This window comes from Oryctolagus cuniculus, chromosome 16 (genome assembly GCF_964237555.1).
Source record: "Oryctolagus cuniculus chromosome 16, mOryCun1.1, whole genome shotgun sequence".
NCBI classification, from domain to species: domain Eukaryota; kingdom Metazoa; phylum Chordata; class Mammalia; order Lagomorpha; family Leporidae; genus Oryctolagus; species Oryctolagus cuniculus.
The window spans coordinates 15,300,175-15,322,345 of record NC_091447.1 but is presented as its reverse complement, the minus strand read 5'-3'; the positions used below and the strand labels follow the sequence as shown (position 1 = coordinate 15,322,345).

General features: G+C 47.9%; 2 protein-coding genes across 4 annotated transcripts in view; one reads left to right on the top strand and one right to left on the bottom strand.

Annotated features, from left to right (window-relative positions):
• Positions 1–10,938, top strand: part of IGF2BP3 (insulin like growth factor 2 mRNA binding protein 3) — a 135,915-nt gene extending 124,977 nt beyond the window's left edge. For 2 of the 3 annotated variants that reach the window (XM_051852814.2, XM_051852816.2), the window contains 5 exons: positions 1,905–2,021; positions 4,669–4,743; positions 7,662–7,793; positions 8,404–8,517; positions 8,748–10,938. In XM_051852814.2, coding sequence (XP_051708774.1) covers positions 1,905–2,021; positions 4,669–4,743; positions 7,662–7,793; positions 8,404–8,517; positions 8,748–8,846 — 537 coding nt within the window. In that variant the 3' untranslated portion in view covers positions 8,847–10,938. The remainder of the gene's footprint in view (positions 1–1,904; positions 2,022–4,668; positions 4,744–7,661; positions 7,794–8,403; positions 8,518–8,747) is intronic. The other variant, XM_051852815.2, reaches the window with a different exon arrangement.
• Positions 10,939–11,470: 532 nt separating this feature from the next.
• On the bottom strand, positions 11,471–20,045 carry MALSU1 (mitochondrial assembly of ribosomal large subunit 1). Its single transcript, XM_002713822.5, has 4 exons — positions 19,758–20,045; positions 18,659–18,837; positions 12,331–12,412; positions 11,471–11,685 (listed from the first exon to the last, which is right to left on the bottom strand). Exons 1-4 carry the CDS (start codon positions 20,014–20,016, stop codon positions 11,498–11,500), a joined length of 708 nt encoding a protein of 235 aa, XP_002713868.2. The 5' UTR covers positions 20,017–20,045; the 3' UTR covers positions 11,471–11,497.
• Positions 20,046–22,171: the final 2,126 nt, after the last annotated feature.

The following is a 22,171-nucleotide window of genomic DNA, read 5'->3' as shown; positions in this document are numbered from 1 at the left end:
GAGACAGAGAGAGAAAGGTCTTCTTTTGCTGTTGGTTCACCCTCCAATGGCCGCCGCTGCAGCCGGCGCACCGCGCTGATCCGATGGCAGCAGCCGGGTGCTTCTCCTGGTCTCCCATGGGGTGCAGGGCCCAAGCACTTGGGCCATCCTCCACTGCACTCCTGGGTTATAGCAGAGAGCTGGCCTGGAAGAGGGGCAACCGGGACAGAATCCGGCGCCCCGGCCGGGACTAGAACCCAGTGTGCCGGTGCCGCAAGGCGGATTAGCCCCTCCGCCTACTGAGCTGCGGCACCAGCACCATATTTCTAGACATAGCAATATGAGAAGATGCAGGAGAATCCTGTGAATTGTTCCCTGGCAAGGAGTTCGTAGAAAACACCTTCTAAGATCTCGAGAAATGTTGCTGGCTTATTAAGTATATGTAATAAAAAACAAAAACCAAAAAAAAAAAAAAAAAAAAAAAAAAAAACGCATATTATGCCTTACTTGGTTTATTCATTGTGTGTGGCTTTTCTTAAAATATCTCTGGGAATGAATTCTTTGGAATAAATATATCCTTGGGATGATTTTTCTGTTTACTAGAAAGTAAAACAAAGTGTTAAATTGCGTGAGTATGTGCGCTGCTTCTGTGTTTTTTTTTTTTTTTTTTTTTTTTTTTTAAGATTTTTTAAAAATTTATTTGAGAGGTAGAGTTACAGAGGGAGAGAAGGAAAGGTTTTCCATCCGCTGGGTCACTCCTCAAACGGCTGCAACACCCGGAGCTGGGCCGTCCTGCTTCTGTATTTTAAAACTTGTTCATTCAGGGACCGGTGCGGTGCTGTGGCATAGCGGGTAAAGCTCCGGCCTGCAGTGCCGGCATCCCATATGGGCATTGGTTTGAGTCCCGGCTGCTCCACTTCTGATCCAGCTCTCTGCTATGGCCTGGGAAAGCAGTAGAAGTTGGCCCAAGTCCTTGGACCCCTGCACCCACGTGGGAGACCTGTAGGAAACTCTGGCTTTGGATTGGTGCAGCTCCAGCTGTTATGGGCATTTGGGGAGTGAACCAGCAGATGGAAAATCAATCAATCTCTCTCTCTCTCTCTCTGCCTCTCAAGTAAGTAAATCTTTAACAAAAACAAAAAACAAAAAACAAACTTGTTCATCAAGAACATCATTGCACCTTGAGGCCTTTTGGAAACCCCAGCACCATGAGCTTTCTCACGAGTGCAGGTGTGCAGTGGCCCCGAAACAGTGACGGCTGAAGCAGACTCCGGAGGGCACGGGGTGGGAAGGGTGGGTGGGAGTGCAGATGGAGCCGCCCACGCATGTCCTTCCCAGCGTGTCCCCACGTGTTGGCGTGTGAAAGGGAGGGGAAGGCAGGGGCAGACAGAACGAGGATTCCTGGGTGCGGGTCTCGTGCTGTCTATGCTGGAGTGACTGGGCTCTAATCCTGCCCTATGGCTGTGGGAGAAGTACTGCGTGACAGTGATAAGTGTGCACACGATTCAGTCATAGAGGATGAAGCCCACAAATGGCTTGCTGTTGTTGTGTCTAAGGCGCGAGACCTCCATAGACAAGGGTGGAGTGGGCAGTCCTGGAACGCGGCCATGTTTGCTGATGAGTGTCCCAGAATGCCATTGACCATCAAAACTGCCGAGTCTAGTTTTTCAGTGCAGTCTTGCTCCTCTAATGCTGGTATGTTTAAGCTTTGTAATGTCTACATGTCTTTGACATCTACGATTCAGTGACATTTTACAGTTCATACAGACGCTTTCAGGATACAGATATGTGGCATCTTCTGGGCCCGCAAGATAAACTCATGGCCGTTGGCCCTAACCCTTTGCAAGCGTTCCTTAGACGCCAAAGCCGGCAGCAGCAGGCCTGGTCTGGAACAAATAAGCAGGTGCGGTTTTCTTTCCTCCCAGCAGTCGGAGACGGAGACGGTGCATCTGTTCATCCCCGCGCTCTCGGTGGGCGCCATCATCGGCAAGCAGGGCCAGCACATCAAACAGCTTTCTCGCTTTGCAGGAGCCTCCATTAAGGTACTGTTCTGCCCGCCGCGGCCCTGGAAGCGGCATCTTCTCCGCTCTCGCGCCCGGCCCCGCGTAAGTTAGCGTCAGGGCTATGTGAGGGCACTGCCCGAGGTGAGTTAACTTCCCCCTCCGGAACAAGCCTGGCGGGGAGCCCAGGCCTGGGTGGGGGTCGGGCTCCTGCCGGCGCCCCGTGCCCGGCTGGACGATGAGGACACGACAGTGTGGGTTAGCAAAGAACAGCCTGCACCCAGGCGTTCACGGTGAGCGGGCAGCTGGGGCTCTCGGGACACTAGGCCTGACTCAGCCTCTGCTGAGGTGAGGTGGAAGAATCGCATGTATTACGGGGAGGACGGAGTCAGACTTAAAAAAGCGACAGACTTGGATTCCGTGTATGTGACAGTTCTAAAGAGGGAGAACTACAGACAGACCAAGTGAGTGGTTGTGAGCCCTGGGAGCGGGGCAGGAGCCGAGTAGATGGAGCAGCACCGGGAGCGCTGGAGCTCAGCATTTTAATCCTGTGCGTGACGTGACCACGCACTCGCCTCCTCAGAACTGGACGCCCAAAGGGTGAATTCTGTGTGTATATTAAAAAATCAAAACACACGCAAGGAGGTAGTGCTGATAGACTCGCTAAGAGCAGACACAGCCAAAATAAATAGCTGAGCGAAGGAAAAGATACTGTAGAAGATGAAGCTTTACAGTCCTGCTGATTTCCTAAGGAGTTAAAAATCCATCTCTGACACATGCTCGCTCGCTCTCGTGCGCGTGCGCTCTCTCTCCCTCTCTCTCTCTCTCTCTCTCACACACACACACACACACACACACACACACACAGAGTAGATCTGTTGGAAAAACTGTGGTGAACATTTCATAAACAGGAATTGGTTGTTGGAGGCACGGTTCTTACTCTTTCTGGCTTTCATAGTGGGTTGCTAGTGAGATTGAAAAATGTGCTTCCAAAAAGCTTGAGACAAACATGATCTGAAAGACTGACCACCACTATTAATAACTGGCCATAGGTTCACTTAGGTAACTTTCCAAATGTGTGCATTACTACACATAGAATATTTGACTTCACCAAACCATAATCATTTGTACTAGGTATTTGACATTTAAGTTGTTCCTAACTTGTCTTCCACAGATAGTGCGATGATAAATAAAATTCTTTGAGCAAAATTGAATGCAGCCCTAATTAAGGTTAAAAACTAGATTTGGTGGGTTAAAGAGCATATGCTTTTTCTCAGGCATTCTGGAGACTTTAACAATTTGTAGTCCTAACCTCAATATTTGAGGATACTTCAAAAATTCATGCAAATGGAATTAAAAGATAGGTTTATTTTGGTGCAAAAGTTTCTGAAATACACACACACAAAGGATCTTCAAATGTGCATTATGGGGGGAAAAATGCATCGATTTAAACTTTTTTTGGTACTGAAATAAGCCTATATTTAAATTCCGTTTTCCAAACTGAAGTATCCTTGTACAAGCACCGTTAGCCCCAGCCCCCTAGCCCCAGTGTTGCCACAGGTAGCTGGGAAGTTGCAGAATGAGAGCAAACTGCTGCAAAAATACCTGTGCGTAACCCCGAGCTTGGTCTAGAAGCAAGGACGCATTTGCTTGTTTTGTGTTAGACGCAGTGATGAGCAGAGTAGTGACAGTTCCAGCTAGGCTCTAGGGGGCAGAGCTGTTGGCTTTCTTCTCAAGCAGGGAGGAAGCACGGCTCTGCTGACTTTTTGACGTGCACAGGTGTGTGGGAACAGGTCTAGAGGACGTGTAACTGGCAGTGATCCTCTTGGGACTCTGAAGTGACCACTGTGCTTTGCTTCCTGTTCTTGCACAATGATAAACTTTTAAGGGTCTAAGGATTAATTTGCTTTACGCACAGCAAATGCCTAGTAGAGTTTTTCTTTTGAAGTAGCCATCAGCTGGGCCGCACAGTGCTTTCTTCCCCTGGCTCCGGGGGAGTCTGGGTTTCTTCTCCCTTCGGTGGTCTCTGTCCAGCCCAGGCAGTGTGATTTCACACCCTCTGAACCCACAGGGCCTGAATTTGTTTTCTTCCTGTTCAGTTCTTGTCTTATTTCAGAGGTTGTTCCAGTGAACATACTTGGTGGGGAGTAGATTTAGGTGTGCAAACTTAGCAAAAAAGGTATTAAGACAGCTTATGAACCAGTTTCCCAAGTTCTGTAAAACAGCTGCCGGGCCCTTGCCTATGAAAGTACAAGTGGTTGCCTGAGGCAGTAGCTCAGAAATTGGGGTGCAGTCGCATGGGGTGTTGGACCCAGGGAGTTCTGGTCCAAGTGGGCTGGGGACACTCTGTGACTCGGGCAAGGGGCAGTGTGGGCCCAGCTCTCCTTCTGCTCTGTGGCCCGTGAGCCGGGTCACTGGGCTTCTCCAGCCTTCCACCCGAATCCCCATTTGAGAAGCGGCAGGATGTCTCAGGCTGGGCTGTGGCTGTGGCTGCGTGTGGCTTCACATTGAAGGCCGGCAGGAGCCCCAGCTGCTGAACCCACGCAAAGCGCTGTTGCTCCGTGGTTTCCTCCCAGAAAGCTTTGGAGTCTGCTTGTTGGTCACGCGAGAGGAAGCCAGCTGGCCTTGGGATTCTGTTTGGGCCTGGCACCTGGAACTGTCCTAACCCTTGTCACTGGGCCCCTTACAGATCGCTCCCGCCGAGGCCCCAGATGCTAAGGTACGGATGGTGATTATCACGGGACCTCCGGAGGCGCAGTTCAAGGTATGTGCTCCGAGAGCGCACAGGCCACAGTGGCCTTGCACTCGGAACTCTCCACCCTGGCTTCTAATAAGTAGAAGGAATCCATGGAAGTCCAAGCTGAAGTTGCATTTCAGAAATAGGAAGGTTTTCATTTTGAGAGTTGTGGTTGTAGGATCTCCCTGTTTCCCAAAGGCAAATTTGCCCAAAAGCCCTATTTATTGTATGTTTAGGTGAGACCTTAGGACTGAAATTGAGAAAACTGCCTGGCTAATATCTTAGAAATGTGCTCCAAGATTATCCCTGCTGTCACTCAGATGCCCTAACCTGGGATTAAAATGCACCCCCTTCCCTCTCGGCCCACGGACACCGCACACACCCATCTAACCTGGGGCTCTCGTGCCTACTGGTCCTGGGGTGAACCACTGCACAGGATTCCTGGGGTTGGAGTCTTGGCAGCTGGAGTGCCTCTCGTGTGCATACTGAAGGGTGTTGGGGAGCAGTCAGGCCGCTGGTTCAAGCCCCTGCGCTGCCATTTACTAGCTGTATGACCTCAGGCACTTTACTTTTTTTGTCGGGAGGAGGCTAGTTCCTCATCTGTAACATGGGGACCAAACAGGCAGGTGTCTCAGCCTGGTGAGTAAGATGCCATTTCCCACTTCACAGTGCCTGGTTCAACTCCTAGTTCCTCTGCTTCGGATCCAATTTCCTGCTCAAGTGGTTTGGTCCCTGCCACCCATGTGGGGAAACCTGGATCGTGTTCCTAGCTCCTGGATTCAGCCTGGTCCAGCCCTGGGGTCACTGCTGGCATTTGGAGAAAGAACCAATGGATGGGAGGTCTCTGTGTCTTAAGGAATTAAATCTCATCAGCTAAAAAAATAATAAGGGATTGGCATTGGCACAGGTTAAGCCGCTGCTTCTGACACTGGCGTCCCCTGACACTGGTGTCCCCTGTCAATCAGAGCGCCTCTGACACTGGCATTCCCTGAAACAGGCATCCCCTGTCAATCAGAGCGCCTCTGACACTGGCGTCCCCTATCAAGTTCCTGCTGCTCTGCTTCCTCCCCAGATTCCTGCTAATGTAACTGAGAAGTCAGCAGATGGCCAAGTACTTGGTCCCCTGCCACTTGCGGGATTACCGAGGTCTGGTGTTCGTGGCTCCTGGCTTCATCCTGGTATAGGCATGGCTGTTGCAGCCATTTGGAGAGGAAACCAGCAGATGGATGATCTCCGTCTGTCACTCTGTCCTTCACATAATACAAGATGGGGATCCGAGCGCCTCCATGCTCGGGCACTTGGACGGTTTACATTAGCTTAGAGCCTCACACGTAAGCAGCCCAGTGTTGCCGTGCTGGAGGTGGCTAGAGCCGACTCTGGGCAAAGCAGACCATGCCAAATTCACAAACGCGTTTCTCGTTTTGTGTGATTTCAGTAGGGATGCCTTGTCTTAGACAAAGTGACTACCAAGTTCTGTTATCACTCATTGATCCAAAACTCCTGTCTCGGCCCTGCCCACCACCCTGCAGCTGTGTGACAGCTCAGCTACTTGGCTCTGGGGTGTGGCTGATAACAGGGCCTGTATCTCTCCCCTCTCCCCTTTTTAAAACCATCACTTTATTTCACCTCCATTTTGAGCCATTTTCCAATAAAATTCCAAACCCACTTTAACTTCATTCACAGGAAGGGCAGGAGACAGAGGAGGTGGTGAGAGACGCGAGTGTGGCTTGCCCAGCTCACAGGCAGGTGAAGCAAGTGTCCTGAGGCTGCCCATTGTTTGGCCTTCCATGTCCCGGGTCCAAAGTGTTGCAGACCTTCAGGGCCGGTGCCATCCACGGATAAACACCGACATGCATTCCGGCACGTCTCTCCTGAGTGCTGAGCCTGTACTCTTTCAGAACTGAAATTGCTATCTTGTCACTCCTAAAATGCTTGCACGAAGGGAAAGTCAAACAGTGCTTCCACAGTTCTACTCATAACTGTGTTTTACAGCTATCTTAATGGAACGTTTAAGCTGTAATAGCTAAGTCTCAGTCATGTGATCCAGATGAATGGTTTCTTTTAGAGATCAAAGGTATAATTGGCCTCTGAAGCCATATTTTTCTTATGAATTTTGTTTGGGAGAACAGATCCCTTATACATAATGACAGGGTTTCTTACCTGTAAGTTTTATTTCCATGCAGTAGGTGATGGGATGTATTGACTGTCAATACCAGAAATGTACAGTAACTGGATTTTGTAGCCTTTTTATTCAAACCAGAAATCATCTAGTTAAGAAACGTGTTTAAATAGAAAATATTCCTTTCAGCCAGTTTTCGCAGAGTGAGTTATCTTCCGTCTGCTGGTTTACCCCTAGACACGTACAACAGGCAGGAGAGGGCCAGGCTGCAGCCAGGAGCCCACGGTGCAAGGTAGTGGGCACTTGAGCTGTCATCTGCCTCCCTGGCCCGTCAGCAGGATGCTGGAGGGGAGCCGAGGAGCCCGGGCTCCCCAGGAATGCGGTGGGTATCACGTTCATGTAAATCTCCCTACCCCCCAGCAGTTTTCAAACTGGCCCATGTAGACGCGGGCTTGGATTTCTGTCAGCCTGGCGTGGCTGTCTCTAGTTCTTTTTCAAGAAAACTGTAGTTAACTTCTCCTTGCCAGCATGAGAGGTTTTACCTTTCAGGATTGCCCACAAGCGTCACTTTCGCAGGCTGACTGGGTAGTTTTGTGTCTGTTTTAGTGAGAGGCATGTGTCCTACCCTCCTTTGATCAGCCACTGGCCTCACATGTGAACTCACGTGTGCTATGTCAGAGTTCCCCAAGTTCTCCCTTCAGCAGTGCCAAAGGCAGCGAGGGACCACCATGGAGGGCGATTCCAGCTGGAGTGAGGCTGCCTCGCATGTTTACCGTCTCTCGTATCATGCATGGACGACACTGATGGGGCATGTTCTCGTCTGCAGGCTCAGGGAAGAATTTATGGAAAAATTAAAGAGGAAAACTTTGTTAGCCCTAAAGAAGAGGTGAAACTTGAAGCTCATATCAGAGTGCCGTCCTTTGCTGCTGGCAGAGTGATTGGAAAAGGAGGCAAAACGGCAAGTACTTCAGCAAAACCTGTGCAGTGGTATGGAAGGTATGGAAGGGAAGGCGTTGAAAGGTACTTGGGAGTTCCAAGCCCCTGCATTTTGGCTAATGTATAAAAGCAAGAGCACCTTGACCAAGGTCTGGAGAAGCCTTTCTTGAGGGGCAGTAATGCTTCTCTCTCAGGCCTGCCACCTGTAAGGGGGTGTGGAGCGTCATCCTCGTGTCACAACCCCAGCTTGTAATTTGTATCTACAAGGACCACGGGACAACAGTTTCATCTACAGCTGCACACCTGTAACTGAAAAAAGTAAATGGTTTCATGTTCAACAGATGCCACTTTCAAAGCTATTTGAAATTTCAAGGTGACTGAGAGCAGTTAGAGCAAGACTTCTGAAAATCTGAATCTGGTGGCCATTCACTGTGTGACTGCGCACATCAATTCCTTGGGGAGCCTCTGTTCTGATGGCCCCGAGTGCAGGCAGCACTAATGATGTGAAACACTCATTAGTGGACGAGGTGAAGCTTGCGAAGCCATAGCCCAGTGTTTCGGACGCAGGAGTGCTCAGGAAATGGCAGCTTCCTAAAAACCCATTTCCCATAATTTCTGCTTAACTCTTGCAGGTGAATGAGCTCCAGAATTTGTCAAGTGCGGAAGTAGTTGTACCTCGTGACCAGACGCCTGATGAGAATGACCAAGTGGTTGTCAAGATAACTGGTCACTTCTACGCTTGCCAGGCAAGTGGGCTGTGCCATGAGCAGCATGTGGAAGGAGCTGTCTCATGGGCACTTCCACCTCACACAAATACGTAGGGTGGTTTCATGCGTAACAGGGGACTTCAGAGCCTAGTGGCAAACCTTCAGTAGTGTATGTTTAATGTGAAAATGGATTCTGTTTGAAGTTGTTGAAATGGAAGAGTAAAATCCTTTTGATCAGGTAGAATTTTCAAAGTTCTGTCCTTCTGCAGGTTGCCCAGAGGAAAATTCAGGAAATTCTGACTCAGGTAAAGCAGCACCACCAGCAGAAGGCGCTGCAGAGTGGACCATCCCAGGCAAGGAGGAAGTGACGGCTCGGGAAGCAGCCCAGCACAGAGGCAGATGCCAAACCAAAGACAGATCGCCTAACCACAGCCGGGCACGGACCCGCTCCAGAACCACATGCACAAGTTTGTACCCAGCCAGTTGTTTCTGAGGACCAGGCAACTTTTGAACTCCTGTCTCTGTGAGAATGTATACTTTATGCTCTCTGAAATGTATGACACCCAGCTTTAAAAAAAAGAAAATGGGGGTGGGATGGGAGAGAAGAGCTCTGCACTTCCCTGTGTGTGTAGCCTCATGTTGTAACAGACATTCTAAGTTTTCCTGATAGTCCGCTAGAGTGCCAGGAATTGGCTTAATGGTGCATCACTAAATTCATCAGATAAATTTTAAAAATAGATTGCTCCTAAATCCAACTGCTAAAATTGGATTGGAATAGAATTATCACAGGAACTTAAATGTTAAGCCATTAGCATAGAAAAAACTGTTCTCAGTTTTATTTTTATCTAACACTAACAAGAATAACGTAAGGGAAGTGCTGAATGGTGTTGGCAGGGGTATTAAATGTGCATTTTTACTCAACTACCTCAGGTATCCAGTAATACAATGAAAAGCAAAATTGTTTCTTCTTTTGAAAATTTTATATACTTCATAATGCTAAGTCCAACTGTTTTTTATGAAATTTAAAATTTAACAGCTAACAGGAAAATAATTGAGCAAAGACTTACTTCTTGCTGGTGACAGTAATGCTGGAAAATTTCAGGTTTTTTGAGGCTTTTGACAGTTACTAGTTGGAAAATCCAATAAATGTTCAAAGATACAGAGCAGTGCCTATATTTGGAGAGCAGCAATACCATTTCTTGTTTCATTTAGAGCTGGGAAGTTTCTGATGGTACTCACGAGGTGGTGGCAGGAGGCTTTGGGACGGCTGGTTTAAATGGCTTCAGAAGACTTCAGGTTTTGTTTAGCTACGTGACTGAATGCATTAACGCTCTGTGCTTTTCACTACCACTGCCTTATGGTGACCGCTGAGAGAAGCAGGACCTTACGCCGACTGGCAGAGGCAGGGCTCAGCTTGTCTGAAAGGATGTACACCTGCTGGTCTACACCTGGAGAAGGTCAAGGGCGTAGTCAGAGATGGTGTGACAGTGTCTAGAAGGCTGCAGAGGGCTATGTCTCCGTACGCCCTGGCACTGTCTTGAGCCTCACTAAGGTGTTTTGAAGATTTTTTTAAGCAATGATTTAGAAAGTGAAAGTCCACCTAAATATTACATAAAATGTAGCAGGATTTCTATATACTCTGCAAGTTATTTGAAAATAAGTCAAAAGGTAGAGAATACAAGAAAACGGTTTTTGGAATGTAACTGAATGACTGTGAAAACTCGACCTCTGATACTGAACTCATCTACCCATTCCTTAATGGCAGAGCCCAGGACGTACAATGGTGTGGGTGTGGGTGGTCTTGAAGGCCACACTGCTCTCTGAATTTTTTTTTTTTTTTTGCTTTTGTTCATAAGATGATCACAGTCATATTATACTGATGGGCATATGTAATGCTTTAGAAATCATTTGCCTCATTCATACTCAAGATGAATTTCTACAGACTAGATATTTTCTGAAGATCAGCGTATCAGTTAGACACTTGGAAAATTATTTGAAATGTTTTCCTAAATAATTTCAGAAAACCAGTTTATTTTGTAGTGTTAGCCAAAAAGTGCCCTTTTTGTCAATAAATTCACCTTGCATTCATAATTTTCATACAATGAATGAAAAATTGCTAAAAAAAAATCATGGACTGGCTTACTGGTTGGATTTCAGAGAAGATGTTGAAGTCCAGAGCTGTTCCTCAACATTTGATTTTTCCAATATTTGATTTTTTTTTTTAAATACAGATAGGTGCTGGTTTAAATTCTGTCATGTTTCACTTCTAGTCTTTTAGTGTGGCAAATCATTTTATTTTCACTTAAGCATTGATAATTTGGAGTATGTGGTACTAGCTAAGAAGTAATTCTGTGATTATTTTGTACTCACTGTACATGGATCATTTCTCATCTATAATGTGCCCCAAACGCAGCTTCATTTTCCAGATACCTTGATGCAGAATAAAGGTTTTCATCATTAGGTGCAGTTTATTGTGGAGTATGTCTTGTGTTTGGTGTTCAAATGAATGTAAACTTTCTGAATTTGGTCTTGTTACAAAGTTAAAGCAAAGTTTTAGTTATACTAACTTCAACCTCAAAGGCTATTCAAAAACTATTTTCTCCAGCTCAGGAAAATGTGATTATTATTAGCATTGTTGGATATGAACTAACAACTACAGGTTTTAAGAGTTTCTCACGCTACTTTATTTTGTCACTGGACTGTCCTAGACCAGCACCTGGAAGAACAAATAGGATCAGTGGGGTGCTGCTTTTTGTTATTTTGAAAGTATCTGTCCATTCTATCCTATAGAATAAATTTATATGTAAGCAGAATAAGATTCTAATAGAGAACTCAAATGTAGGGACCAGTGCTAAGTCCAGGACCTCGTGCTGGGATGCCAGGGATAGACAGTAAATTCTGGTTGGAATGTAACGACGTGAGTGTTCTAGCAATGAGTGCACACCGTAGACAAGACCTGTTCTATTTTCCAAAGATTGACTCAATCCAAATCTGAAAGGACTAAAGCAGTTCATGAGTTTTATTCACATTTGAACTCCACTGGAATAAGAGATGCAGGGTCGTCTTCTCTTCCAAGAATGAAGTCTTCAGGTAATGTTTCGGGTGCTATCTGAGCTAACTGATCATCGTAAGAACGCAGGGTCCATAATTTCTCTAATTCATAGGTTTCTCTAGTTTCTGGAAGCATCAAGTGAATCACCATGCTGCCTATCAAGGGGCAGATAAGAGTCACAATGAAGAAACAGTTCAAGTCCTTTTCATCTTGTCACCTCACAGCCCTCTGTTGCTAGTGTCTAACTCTAGTAGCTACAGAAGCACTTCCTGGGAACTTAATAGAGGGCCCCCATCCTAGCAAAATACCACAGAAATACCATAGAGGAGGAGCTGAGAGCAGCTTTGCTTAAAACTGTGGTTCTCAACACGGAACAATATGTGCAATGTGATAAATAAAATGCTTTGAACCAAGCACACATGAATACACAAACCTATGCTATTCAAAATTCCAGTCTTCTGCTCTTCCTATGCCTGCAATGACTTTCACCATCTCTTCAATTAATGCCAAAGTCACATGTACCCCGTCCACCACCTTCCTGATCCGTGTGGCTAGTTAATATATTAACTATATATAGCTAATGTGTAGATATAGTTATTAACATAATATATATATATATATATATATACACACACCTCCAGGAGTGCATTACCTAGAGTATTTTGGTTAGGTGAAGATTTTACACGTGCAAAAAATCTTACGTAGAAATGCATGCAATTTGATTTCAGTCCCTTAATGACTGAAAACAATTCAAGATTAATATGACTATTTGTCAGTAAAATGACGCTAAAATAACTTACCAAAATCCACACAGAGCCAGTCATCTGTGTCCTTCCCTTCAATCTTAACATGAGGCTCACTCCGGCATTTCAGATACTTGTACTGAAAAAAGCCAGGTCCTATGTTAGAGGGAGAGGCTGTGGAGGAAACCTTGCTCTTACTGGAGGGTCTGGTAGGCTTTTTCTGGTCTAAGTTTGAGAACCAGCTTATGCATTCCTTATAGCCATACTCTCTCCATGATTACTAATAGGGAAACCGTTTCCCCTCTGAATCCTCTCCTCATACGATTATACCGATTCCTCTTAGCCAAATGCTTCTGAGAGGGCCGCCATACTCAATCATGCTTCCCCTCACTCCCAAGGAAGCCAGATGCTTCCTTCCTTTTTTATGGCGAGGTCTTCTCAGTACTGTTCATGTCTATTCCCAACAGACCTACTAATGGTCTGTACCTTCTGTTAAAGCCAACACAGACTAAAAATCAGGCAAGACAAGACCAAGCCAGAAATTCTTAGAAACAAGAAATTACGCCAAGATAAATTATATAGACATCCAATGTTCAATGATGGATAGAACAAGGAAATAAAGGACTTAACCCCACAGACCAGTCAGATCCAATAAACGTTGATAGAACATTGTAGCCAACAGCAGAATACACATTTCTCTCAAATGCACATGGGACATTCTCCAGGATAATACACCACAAGTCTTAATAAATTTTAGATTGAAATACAGTCTATTTTCTGACGGCACCAGAATAAAACTAGTAAATTCACAAAAAATGTTTTGAAATTAGCACACTCTTAACCAATGCGTCAAACAAAAAAATCACACAAGAAAGCAAACCATCTTGAGACAAAAATTCAGAAAACAAAAATTTACGGGATGCGGCAAAAGCTGTGCTATGAGTGAGATTTATAGGTGGAAATGCTTACATTAAAGAAGATCCCAACTCTAACACTGTAAAGGAGAATAAGGAAATACTAAACCCAGAGCTGGCTGACGGAAATAACAAAGTCTGGCTTTCAACAGAGATCTACAAATTGGGACAGATCTTTAGAGAGACATTACTGACTTTAGAGAAATTAAACGAATTTTAAGAATACTATGAGGGGCTGACACTGTGGCATAGCAGGTAAAGATAACCGCCTGCAAATGCCAGCATCCCATATGAAGTCTCGGCTGTTCCACTCCCTGCCAATGCGCCTTGGAAAGCAGTGGAAGATGGCTCAAGTGCCTGGGCCCCTGTACCCATGTGGGAGGCCCAGAACAAACTCTTGGCCGCGGATGGGCTCAGCTCCAGCCGCTGCAGCCTGGGGAGTGAACCAGCCGGTGGAAGATCTCAATATCTCTCTCTCCCTCCCCCTCTCTCTAACTGCCTCTCAAATAAATAAATCTTAAAAAAAAAAATTACTATAAAATTGGATAATCTAGGCTAGATGAAATAAGTACCTACAAACACACACCCTACCAGGACTGAACATTAAGAAACACGTGTGTGCAGTCTGAATAGGCCTATAACTAGGGAAGCGACTGAGTCAGGAGTCAACCTCTAAATAGTGAAAAGGCCTGCACCATGTGGCTTTGCTGGTCAATTCTAGCAAATATTTAATACCAGTGCTCCTCAACTTTGAACAACAACAAAAAAGGAGGGAACACAGCTTCCTAACTCATTCTGTGGGCACAACTTTAGCCTGTTGGTCTGTAGTTTTCTAATAAGCCTACTTATTTGACAGGAAAGTCCTCAGCCATATTTTAGCAAAGCAAATTCAGTAGCATATTAAAAGGATTATACACTATGACCAAGTGGGATTTCTGAGTGTGCACAGAGTCCAGCACAGGAAAACTAATCAATGTCAGATGCCATATTAGCAGAATGAAGGCAAAGATTCCCCATGATCAGAACTGATGCCCTCGACATAATGCACTTTCACATTAGAAACACCCAACAGAACAGGAATAAAAGGAAACTTCCTCAGTGTACCAAAAGCCATACAGTGACAGCACACAGCTACCGCTCAAAGGTGAGACTGAAAGCTCCCCAGCTAAGATCAGGAGCAAGCCCACTTTTGTTACCTCTATATGACATGGAATGAGGAGTTATGACCAGAGCAATTAGGCAAGAAAAATAAAAGCATCCAAATTTAAAAGGAAGAAGTAAAATGTTGTTTGCTGAAAGCATGATAGGTAGAAAGTCCTAAAGATTCCACACACACAAAAAGAGGATTAATTCAGTAAAATTGCAGGCTTACAAAATCACCCAAGTTCAGTTGCATTTCTACACACTAACAATGAACAACCTGGAAATGAAACTAGGAAACGAGTTCCACTTAGAATAGCCTTAATAAATAAATAAATAAAACCCTCAGGAATAAACTACAGAGGTCACATGCTTATGTCCTGAGACACTAAACACTGCTTAAAGAAATCAGAGAGACCAATAAACAGAGAAGACCTGGTAATGTTAAAATGTGAAAACTACCCAAAGCAGCCTACAGATACAATGCAGTCCCTATCAACATCCCAACAACAGTTTTCAAATGCAATCCATCAAAATTCGTATGGAGGGGGGTCGGCTTTGTGGTGCAGTGGGTTAAGCCACCACCTGTGATGCTGGTATCCCATATGAGTGCCTGTTTGAATGCTGGCTGCTTCACTTCTGACTTAGCTTCCTGCTAATGCTACTAGGAAAGCAACAGATGATGCCAGGGTCCCTGTACTCATGTGGGAAACCCGGATGGAGTTACAGGCTCCTGGCTTCAGCCTGCCCAGCCCCTACCACTGGGGACATCTGGGTGAACTAACAGATGCAAGATCTCTCTCTCCTCTTTTTTCTGTAATTCTGTCTTTCAAAAAGATAAATCTTAAAATATATGGAATCTCAATGGATCCTTAACAGCAAAGATATCTTGAAAAAAGAACAAAGTTGGTGGTTTTACATTTCCTGATTTTCAAAAACTTACTACAAAGCCAAAGTGATCACAATGCTATGGTACTACTGGAGTACATACAAGCATGTAAGACAATGGAGTAAAACTGAGAACCAGAAATAAACCTTCACCCACTTGGTCAGATGGTTTTCAACAAGGGGCCATGATCGTAAAGTGGGCAAGAGCACAGTCTTCGGCAAGTAGTGCTGAGGAAACCGGCTATGCACCTGGAACACCCTATACCTGTACCAAATGAAGTCAAAATGGGTTAAATACCCAAACAGAGGTCCTGAAACTAGACAGCCCTGAGGAGAACACACAGGAGGAAAGCTTCATGACACACTAGTTTGGCATTCATTTCTTGGCTATGACACTAAAGTCACAGGCAACAAAAAAGAAACAAATTGGATTAACCAAAATTAAATACTTTTGTGCATCAAAGAACACTACCAACAGAACAGAAATGCAACCCAAGAGTTGTAAGAAATATTTGCAAATCCTATTTGACAGTGGATTAATAGCCAGAACATAGAACACAGGCGAAAAAAAAAAAAAATCAAACCTGGGCAAACAACTTAATTATACATTCTTCAAATATATACAAATGGGGGCCGGTGCTATAGCACAAGTTAAGCCTCTGCCTGCAGCGCCAGCATCCCATATGTGCACTGGTTCAAGTCCCAGCTGCTCCACTCCAGAGCCAACTCCCTGCTAATGGCCTGGGAAAGCAGTGAAAGATGGCCCAGGTGCTTGGACCCTTGAACAAACGTGGGAGACCCAGAAGCAGCTCCTGGCTCTGGATCAGCCCAGCTCCAACTGTTGTGTCCATCTGGAGAGTGAACCAGCAGATGGAAGACTTCTATCCCTCCCTCTTTAACTCTGCCTCTCAAATAAATAATAAATAAATCTTTAAAATATATATGTATACATAAACAAATGGTCAGTAAACATAAAGTGCTGTACAGCACTGTTACAAAAATGCAAATCACAACTACAATGAAATATCACTTCATTCCCATCAGGGTAGCTATTACCAGAAAAACAGCAAATGTTTCCTAGCATGTGAAGCAACCAGAACCCTGGTCCCCTGAAACTTTGAGAACAGAATCACCACATAAGTCAGCAACTGTACTTCTGAATATATACCCAAAGGACTTAAAAGCAGGGGCACGAACAGGTTATTTCTACACCCGTGTCTGTAGCAACACTGTTAACAGCTGAAAAGTGAAAGCAATCCAAGAGTCCATCCGTGGGTAAATGGGATATTTACATCCAGCCTGGAGGAAATTCTGGCACATAGAACAAAGAGGAACCCTGCAGACATTACACTACATAAAAGGAGGTCACCAAATAAATACTGTATGCTTCCATTCCTGTGAGATACTTAAGAGTAGTCACATTCAGGGGCCAGTACTGTGGCACAGCAGGTAAAACCGCCACCTGCAGCGCCAGCATCCCATATGGGCACTGGTTCGAGTCCCGGCTGCTCCACTTCCAATCCAGCTCTCTGCTATGGCCTAGGAAAGCAGTAGGAGAGGGCCCCTGCACCTACCTGCATGGGAAGACACGGAGGAAAGCTCCTTGCTTCAGATTGGCGCAGCTCCGGCTGTTGCGGTCAACTGGGGAGTGAACCAGCGGATGGAAGACCTCTCTGACTCTGACTTTCAAATAAATAAATAAATAAATCTATCTTAAAAGAGTAGTCTCATTCAGAGAGCAGAAAATAGATGGATGGTGACCTGGGGAAGAAAGGCCGGTTTCAGTTTTGAAGACAAAGTTTGGAGATGGCAGCGATAATGACTCCACATCAATATGAATGTACTTAAAACGGTACGCCCGTTGCCAGAAACAACAGCTTTCTTGATTTTGCATTTCTTTCTCATCTAAAATTTTCTAACAATATTTTCTATTCCTTTACTTTTCCATCCGCAAGTCCAATGGTAACTTTCTGTCTTCATCTTACTCCATATCTCACTATTACACCTGATAGAGACCTGACTTTTTTTAAAAGATTTATTTATTATCTGTTTGAAAATCAGAGTTACAGAGAGAAGGAGAGAGTTATCTTCCATCTACTTCACTCCCCGGATAGCCACAATGAACAGGTTGAAGCCAGGAGCTTCTTTCTGGTCTCCCATATGGGGGTGGCAGGGGCCCTAACATTTGGGTCATCCTCACTGCTTTTCGTAGGCCATTATCAGGGAGATGGATGGGAAGTGGAGCAGCCAGGACACAAGTGAGTGCAAACATGAGATGCTGGTGTCGCAGGCAGCGGCTCTGCCCACTGTGCTACAGTGCTGGCTCCTGTCTTCTAACTCTTGTCTGGATTCTCGTTTTCCTGTCTCTCCAATCACCCCTCTTGGGGACTCTTCCTCTGCTCTGCAGTCACACACGGGGGCTCTGTCTGTAGCCGCCTCTTACTTTATGACCCTTCTCTGGCCGACCTCACATATTCTTTTGGCCTCATCTGTTTACTTTATGTCCAATTTTCAACAGAATAAGAGCTATTCCCTTGAGAACCAGTCAGAGTCTTCCAGTTTCTTGTTTGCTTTTTATTTATTTGAAAGGCAGAGAAAGAGACAGGCAGGAGAAAGTGGAAAAGATCGTCCATCAACCGGTTCACTCCCCAAATGCCATCAACAGTGAGGGTGGGGTCAAACCAAATCCAGGAGTCAAACTCCATCCAGGTCTCCCACGCCCTTGGGCCAATGGAGGTGGGACCAACCCCAGCACTCCGATATGGCACGTGCCCCACAAGCGGCAGTTTAACCTGCTGTGCCACAGAGCACCTCCGTTTCTTCTTTATGCTGATTCAGATTTAATCCGATTGGAAAATGCACTCCTTTCCCTTTCTTCTGACTGGTGAAATCACAGGGCACAGACCACATCTTCCCAACACCAAGCACAGAGCTTGGGAACAATGGGCATGCTCCAACATTGAAGTCAACTTCTAGGCCAGCACTATTCCATCAGACTTTCTGCAGTTACGGAAATGTTTTATGGCCATCTGATATGGTAGACGTTAGCAACATGGGGCAGCTGAGTGCCTGAAACGGGGCTAGCACAACTGAGGGACTGAATTTTTTATTTTAATTTAGAATTAAAAAGCTGTGTGTGGTGTGCAGCTACCGAATGAGACAGCGCTCCTGCAGAAATCCCTCTGGCTTCCACTGTCTTCTAGCTTGCCCGAGTGACCTGTAAGTTTTATCTTGTGGCTACAAGAGACAAGAACTAGAGACACCATGACTCAGTAGGGCTGGATGCTGGTTCCATCAAGGAACATACAGCACGCTCGTGCAGATTCTGCCATGGCGGCTTTCTCCTGTAACCCACATGACAGGAGTACTGTCTAACTGTTGCTCCCGATGCACTCACAGTTCCACCCAATTCATGGCCCAAGCGAGAAGAGAAAGCACCTTACCATCTTCACAAGGTAGCAGGCCATGGCATGTAAGTGTCGTGTGGACGTTCCACTAGCAATCACAAAGTAGTCTGTGTACTTCATCTCTGGGGGGACCTGGATCACACAGATGTCTCTTGCATTTTCTTGTCTCAGAAGGGAAACCAGCAAATCCACGTCAAACTTGGGACCAGTATGATCTGGAATGCACGGATATCTGTGTCCGAGACCTGGACGCCCCGAGACCAGGCAGCAGACAGTGAAACCACATTCAGATCCGAACGCTGCTCCACAGCAGGGCCCAGGCTTCCGGGAAGCTGGCCCGGATATCGTGGTCAAAGGCACGGCTCCACTTTCCCGGTCAGAGCGCTCATCCTTTGCTGTTACCACATCCCGCGAGACCCGCTGGTGCTGACATGAACCACCCACCCAGACACAGCGATGCTGAAAAGCACATAAATAAACGAAATTAAGAAAAACACTGGCACCAGCCGGAGCGGCGTTGCTGTCCCGGGGCATATCAAATCACATCTCAGCCATAAAGCCACGGCACTGGCACTGGAACCACCAGCCGCAGCGTCTGGTGCACACCCTTCAAATACACCCAGCAGAGCTGGCGTCGCCTCAAGTCCACAGCAGCCACCGATTCTCATCTTGAGCCCCCGAGTTAGTCTTAGGAAGCCATTTAGGCTACTAATAACTAATCTACGAAAATCCCCCCCCCCCCCCACGTAGAGAATTAAATATTCTGGTCTCCGGTGAGTCTGTTCCGCTCTCCTAAGGCTCAGGGCACCCGGCCCGCGCCCTCCCGGAGTCGCTAACTTCTGTCTGCCTAAAGTCACCGGAGGACCCTCGCGAGGCTCCGTCCCCTACCTGCATGGCCTCCGACCCGTTCCCCCGGCCCGCGGAAGAGCGCGAAGGGGCGGTTCTGACGTCCACGCCTCAGCCCCCAGTGGCACAGCTTCCACCGGGCGCCAACCACCTCGGAAGCCCCCCACGGCTCTGGGCCCAAGTGAGCTGTGACGCTAAGGGAAACGGATAAGGCAGAGAAGCCAGGGCCTCCTGGGCCAGGACGTGGCTCACGGCTGCGCCGTGTTTCTCCTCCACGCCCGCCCCGTACCTGCCGAGCCCGACTCCGGCCGTCCCTCGTCGGCTGCACCCGCCTCCGTCCCCTTTTCCAGCCTGGGACCCACGCGTAGGCCGCGCACAGGGCTCGCGGCCAGGCAGGCCGGGCCGGGCGCCGGGGCCGAGGGAAGACGCCCCGCTGCCAGCAGCCGACGCCGGGACCCGGCCCCTAGCGCGGGCCCAGCTCCCGCGCACAGCGGCCGGCGCCCCAGCAGCGGCCCGAAGAGCCTCAGCGCTCGGCATCCGGGCCCCATCGCCGCCGCCGTGCGTGGACGTCGGGGGGTGGAGCTTCACGGAGCGCGAGCAGCCTCCGCGCCTCTCCATTGGCCTGGCCCACCCGGCGCGGCTGGCAGCGTCTACGCCCGCCGAGGGGGCGGAGTCAGGCCGTGGGCGGGGCCTGGGGCTCGGCCCGGGGCCCGGGAGCAAGAGGCGGGAGTGAGGGGCGGGGGTGACAGCCCGCTCCGCCCTGGGTCGCTCTGTCACTGTCTTCTCTTTTCCTCGGAGGGGACGGGCGCCGACTCCGTCGGCTGAATGCAGTATTTGTGGCGGTTCTCTGCCCAGCTGCTGTTGGTTCCCGTGGAATGAGGGCGCATGAGAACCGCCGTAAGCACCTGTGTGCGCCACCCCGAACAAGGCGTATTTTTGAACCTCACTTGTTTCCCCGCTAGCCTGAGGTGGCTGTTCCATCCCGCTTCTGCCTGACGTCGGTGCCGTGTTCCCAGCCTCGTCCCGGCATCCCCAACCCACTTTCCCATCCCAGGCGATGGAGCCTCACGGCCCTGCCGACAGAAGAAGCAGGTGCTGTACAAAGGTTAACACGCGGTTTGCTCCGGGCAGAGCAGGAGTGACCCGGGCCCCGGTGACCCAAGGCCGACAACCATCCCTGAGTCTTGGGAGGTGTTTGAGAGTGATTAGAATCTGGTTAGAATGTACACATTCCACGACAGCAAATGTTCATGAACTATTACGCAGCGAGCACACATTGGCTCAGCCTGGAGAGGCAGACTAGGTAACTGGGGGAGAATGTCTCAGGAGAGGGTGAGTACACTTTATAAAAATTATTCATTTGCCGGCGCCGCGGCTTACTAGGCTAATCCTCTGCCTAGCGGCGCCGGCACACCGGGTTCTAGTCCCGGTCGGGGCGCCGGATTCTGTCCCGGTTGCCCCTCTTCCAGGCCAGCTCTCTGCTGTGGCCAGGGAGTGCAGTGGAGGATGGCCCAGGTGCTTGGGCCCTGCACCCCATGGGAGACCAGGAAAAGCACCTGGCTCCTGGCTCCTGCCATCGGATCAGCGCGGTGCGCCGGCCGCAGCGCGCCGGCTGCGGCGGCCATTGGAGGGTGAACCAACGGCAAAGGAAGACCTTTCTCTCTGTCTCTCTCTCTCACTGTCCACTCTGCCTGTCAAAAAAAAAAAAATTATTCATTTATTTATTTGAAAGGCAGAATGCCAGAGATCTCCCATCCGCTTGGGTCACTCCCCAAATGCCCACAACAGCTGGGGCTGTGCTGAGCCCAAAGCTGGGAGCCTGGACGGAATTCAAGGGTCCCCCACGGGTATCAGGGACCCAACTTGAGCCTCCCAGGGTCTGCGTTAGCAGGAAGCTGGAAATGGGAGTGCAGCCAAACACTCCAATCTGAGACACAAGTGTCCTAAGCAGCAGACTTTTTAGAAATTTATCTACTGATTTAAAGGGTAGAGTGACAGAAACAGGAGGGAGACAGAAATCCTCCATCCACTGGTTCACTCACCAAATATCCAAAGTCAGGAGCCTGGAACTCCATCCGGGTCTCCCACATGGGTGGCAGGGGCCCAAGCACTTGGGCCATCTTCTGCTATTTTCCCACGTGCGTTAGCCAGGAGTTGGATCAGAAGTGGAGCAGCTGGGACTTGAACAGACACTCATATGGGATGCTGGCATCACAGGCAGTGCCTTAACCCACTGCACACTCCCCCCCCCCCCCCAAGCAGCACCTTATCCACGAAGCCAAACACTGCGCGGTGCCCTTCGCTGCTGTTTGGTGCTGAGCCCCCCACCCCCAGCAGTGTAAGCCTCCTCCGCACGGCATGTGGCAGGCATGTGGTGGACGCAAAGCTTGTTCCTGAACTGCAGCTGCATGAGCTGTGCCCGCCCCTACATGTGATGACAGGAACTTCCCTTCTTGCAGATTCATCTCCCCTGCAAATGAAACGCGCCCGCCTGCTGCAGCTCGGGAGTCGGGGCTTTGGAAATGATTCCCCGCGGCCTCCTTATTTGCTGCAGACAAATTAGTGTGTGTGACTACGTCCTCGGCTGGAGGTTTTGATTTCTTCTCACCAAGAAGCGAACCGTTCTGGTTTGGCGCCAGCTGGAGAGAGTTCCAGAGCCTGCGGTGCAGGAGGTCTCTGCAAAGGGAGGCGCCTGCTCCTTTC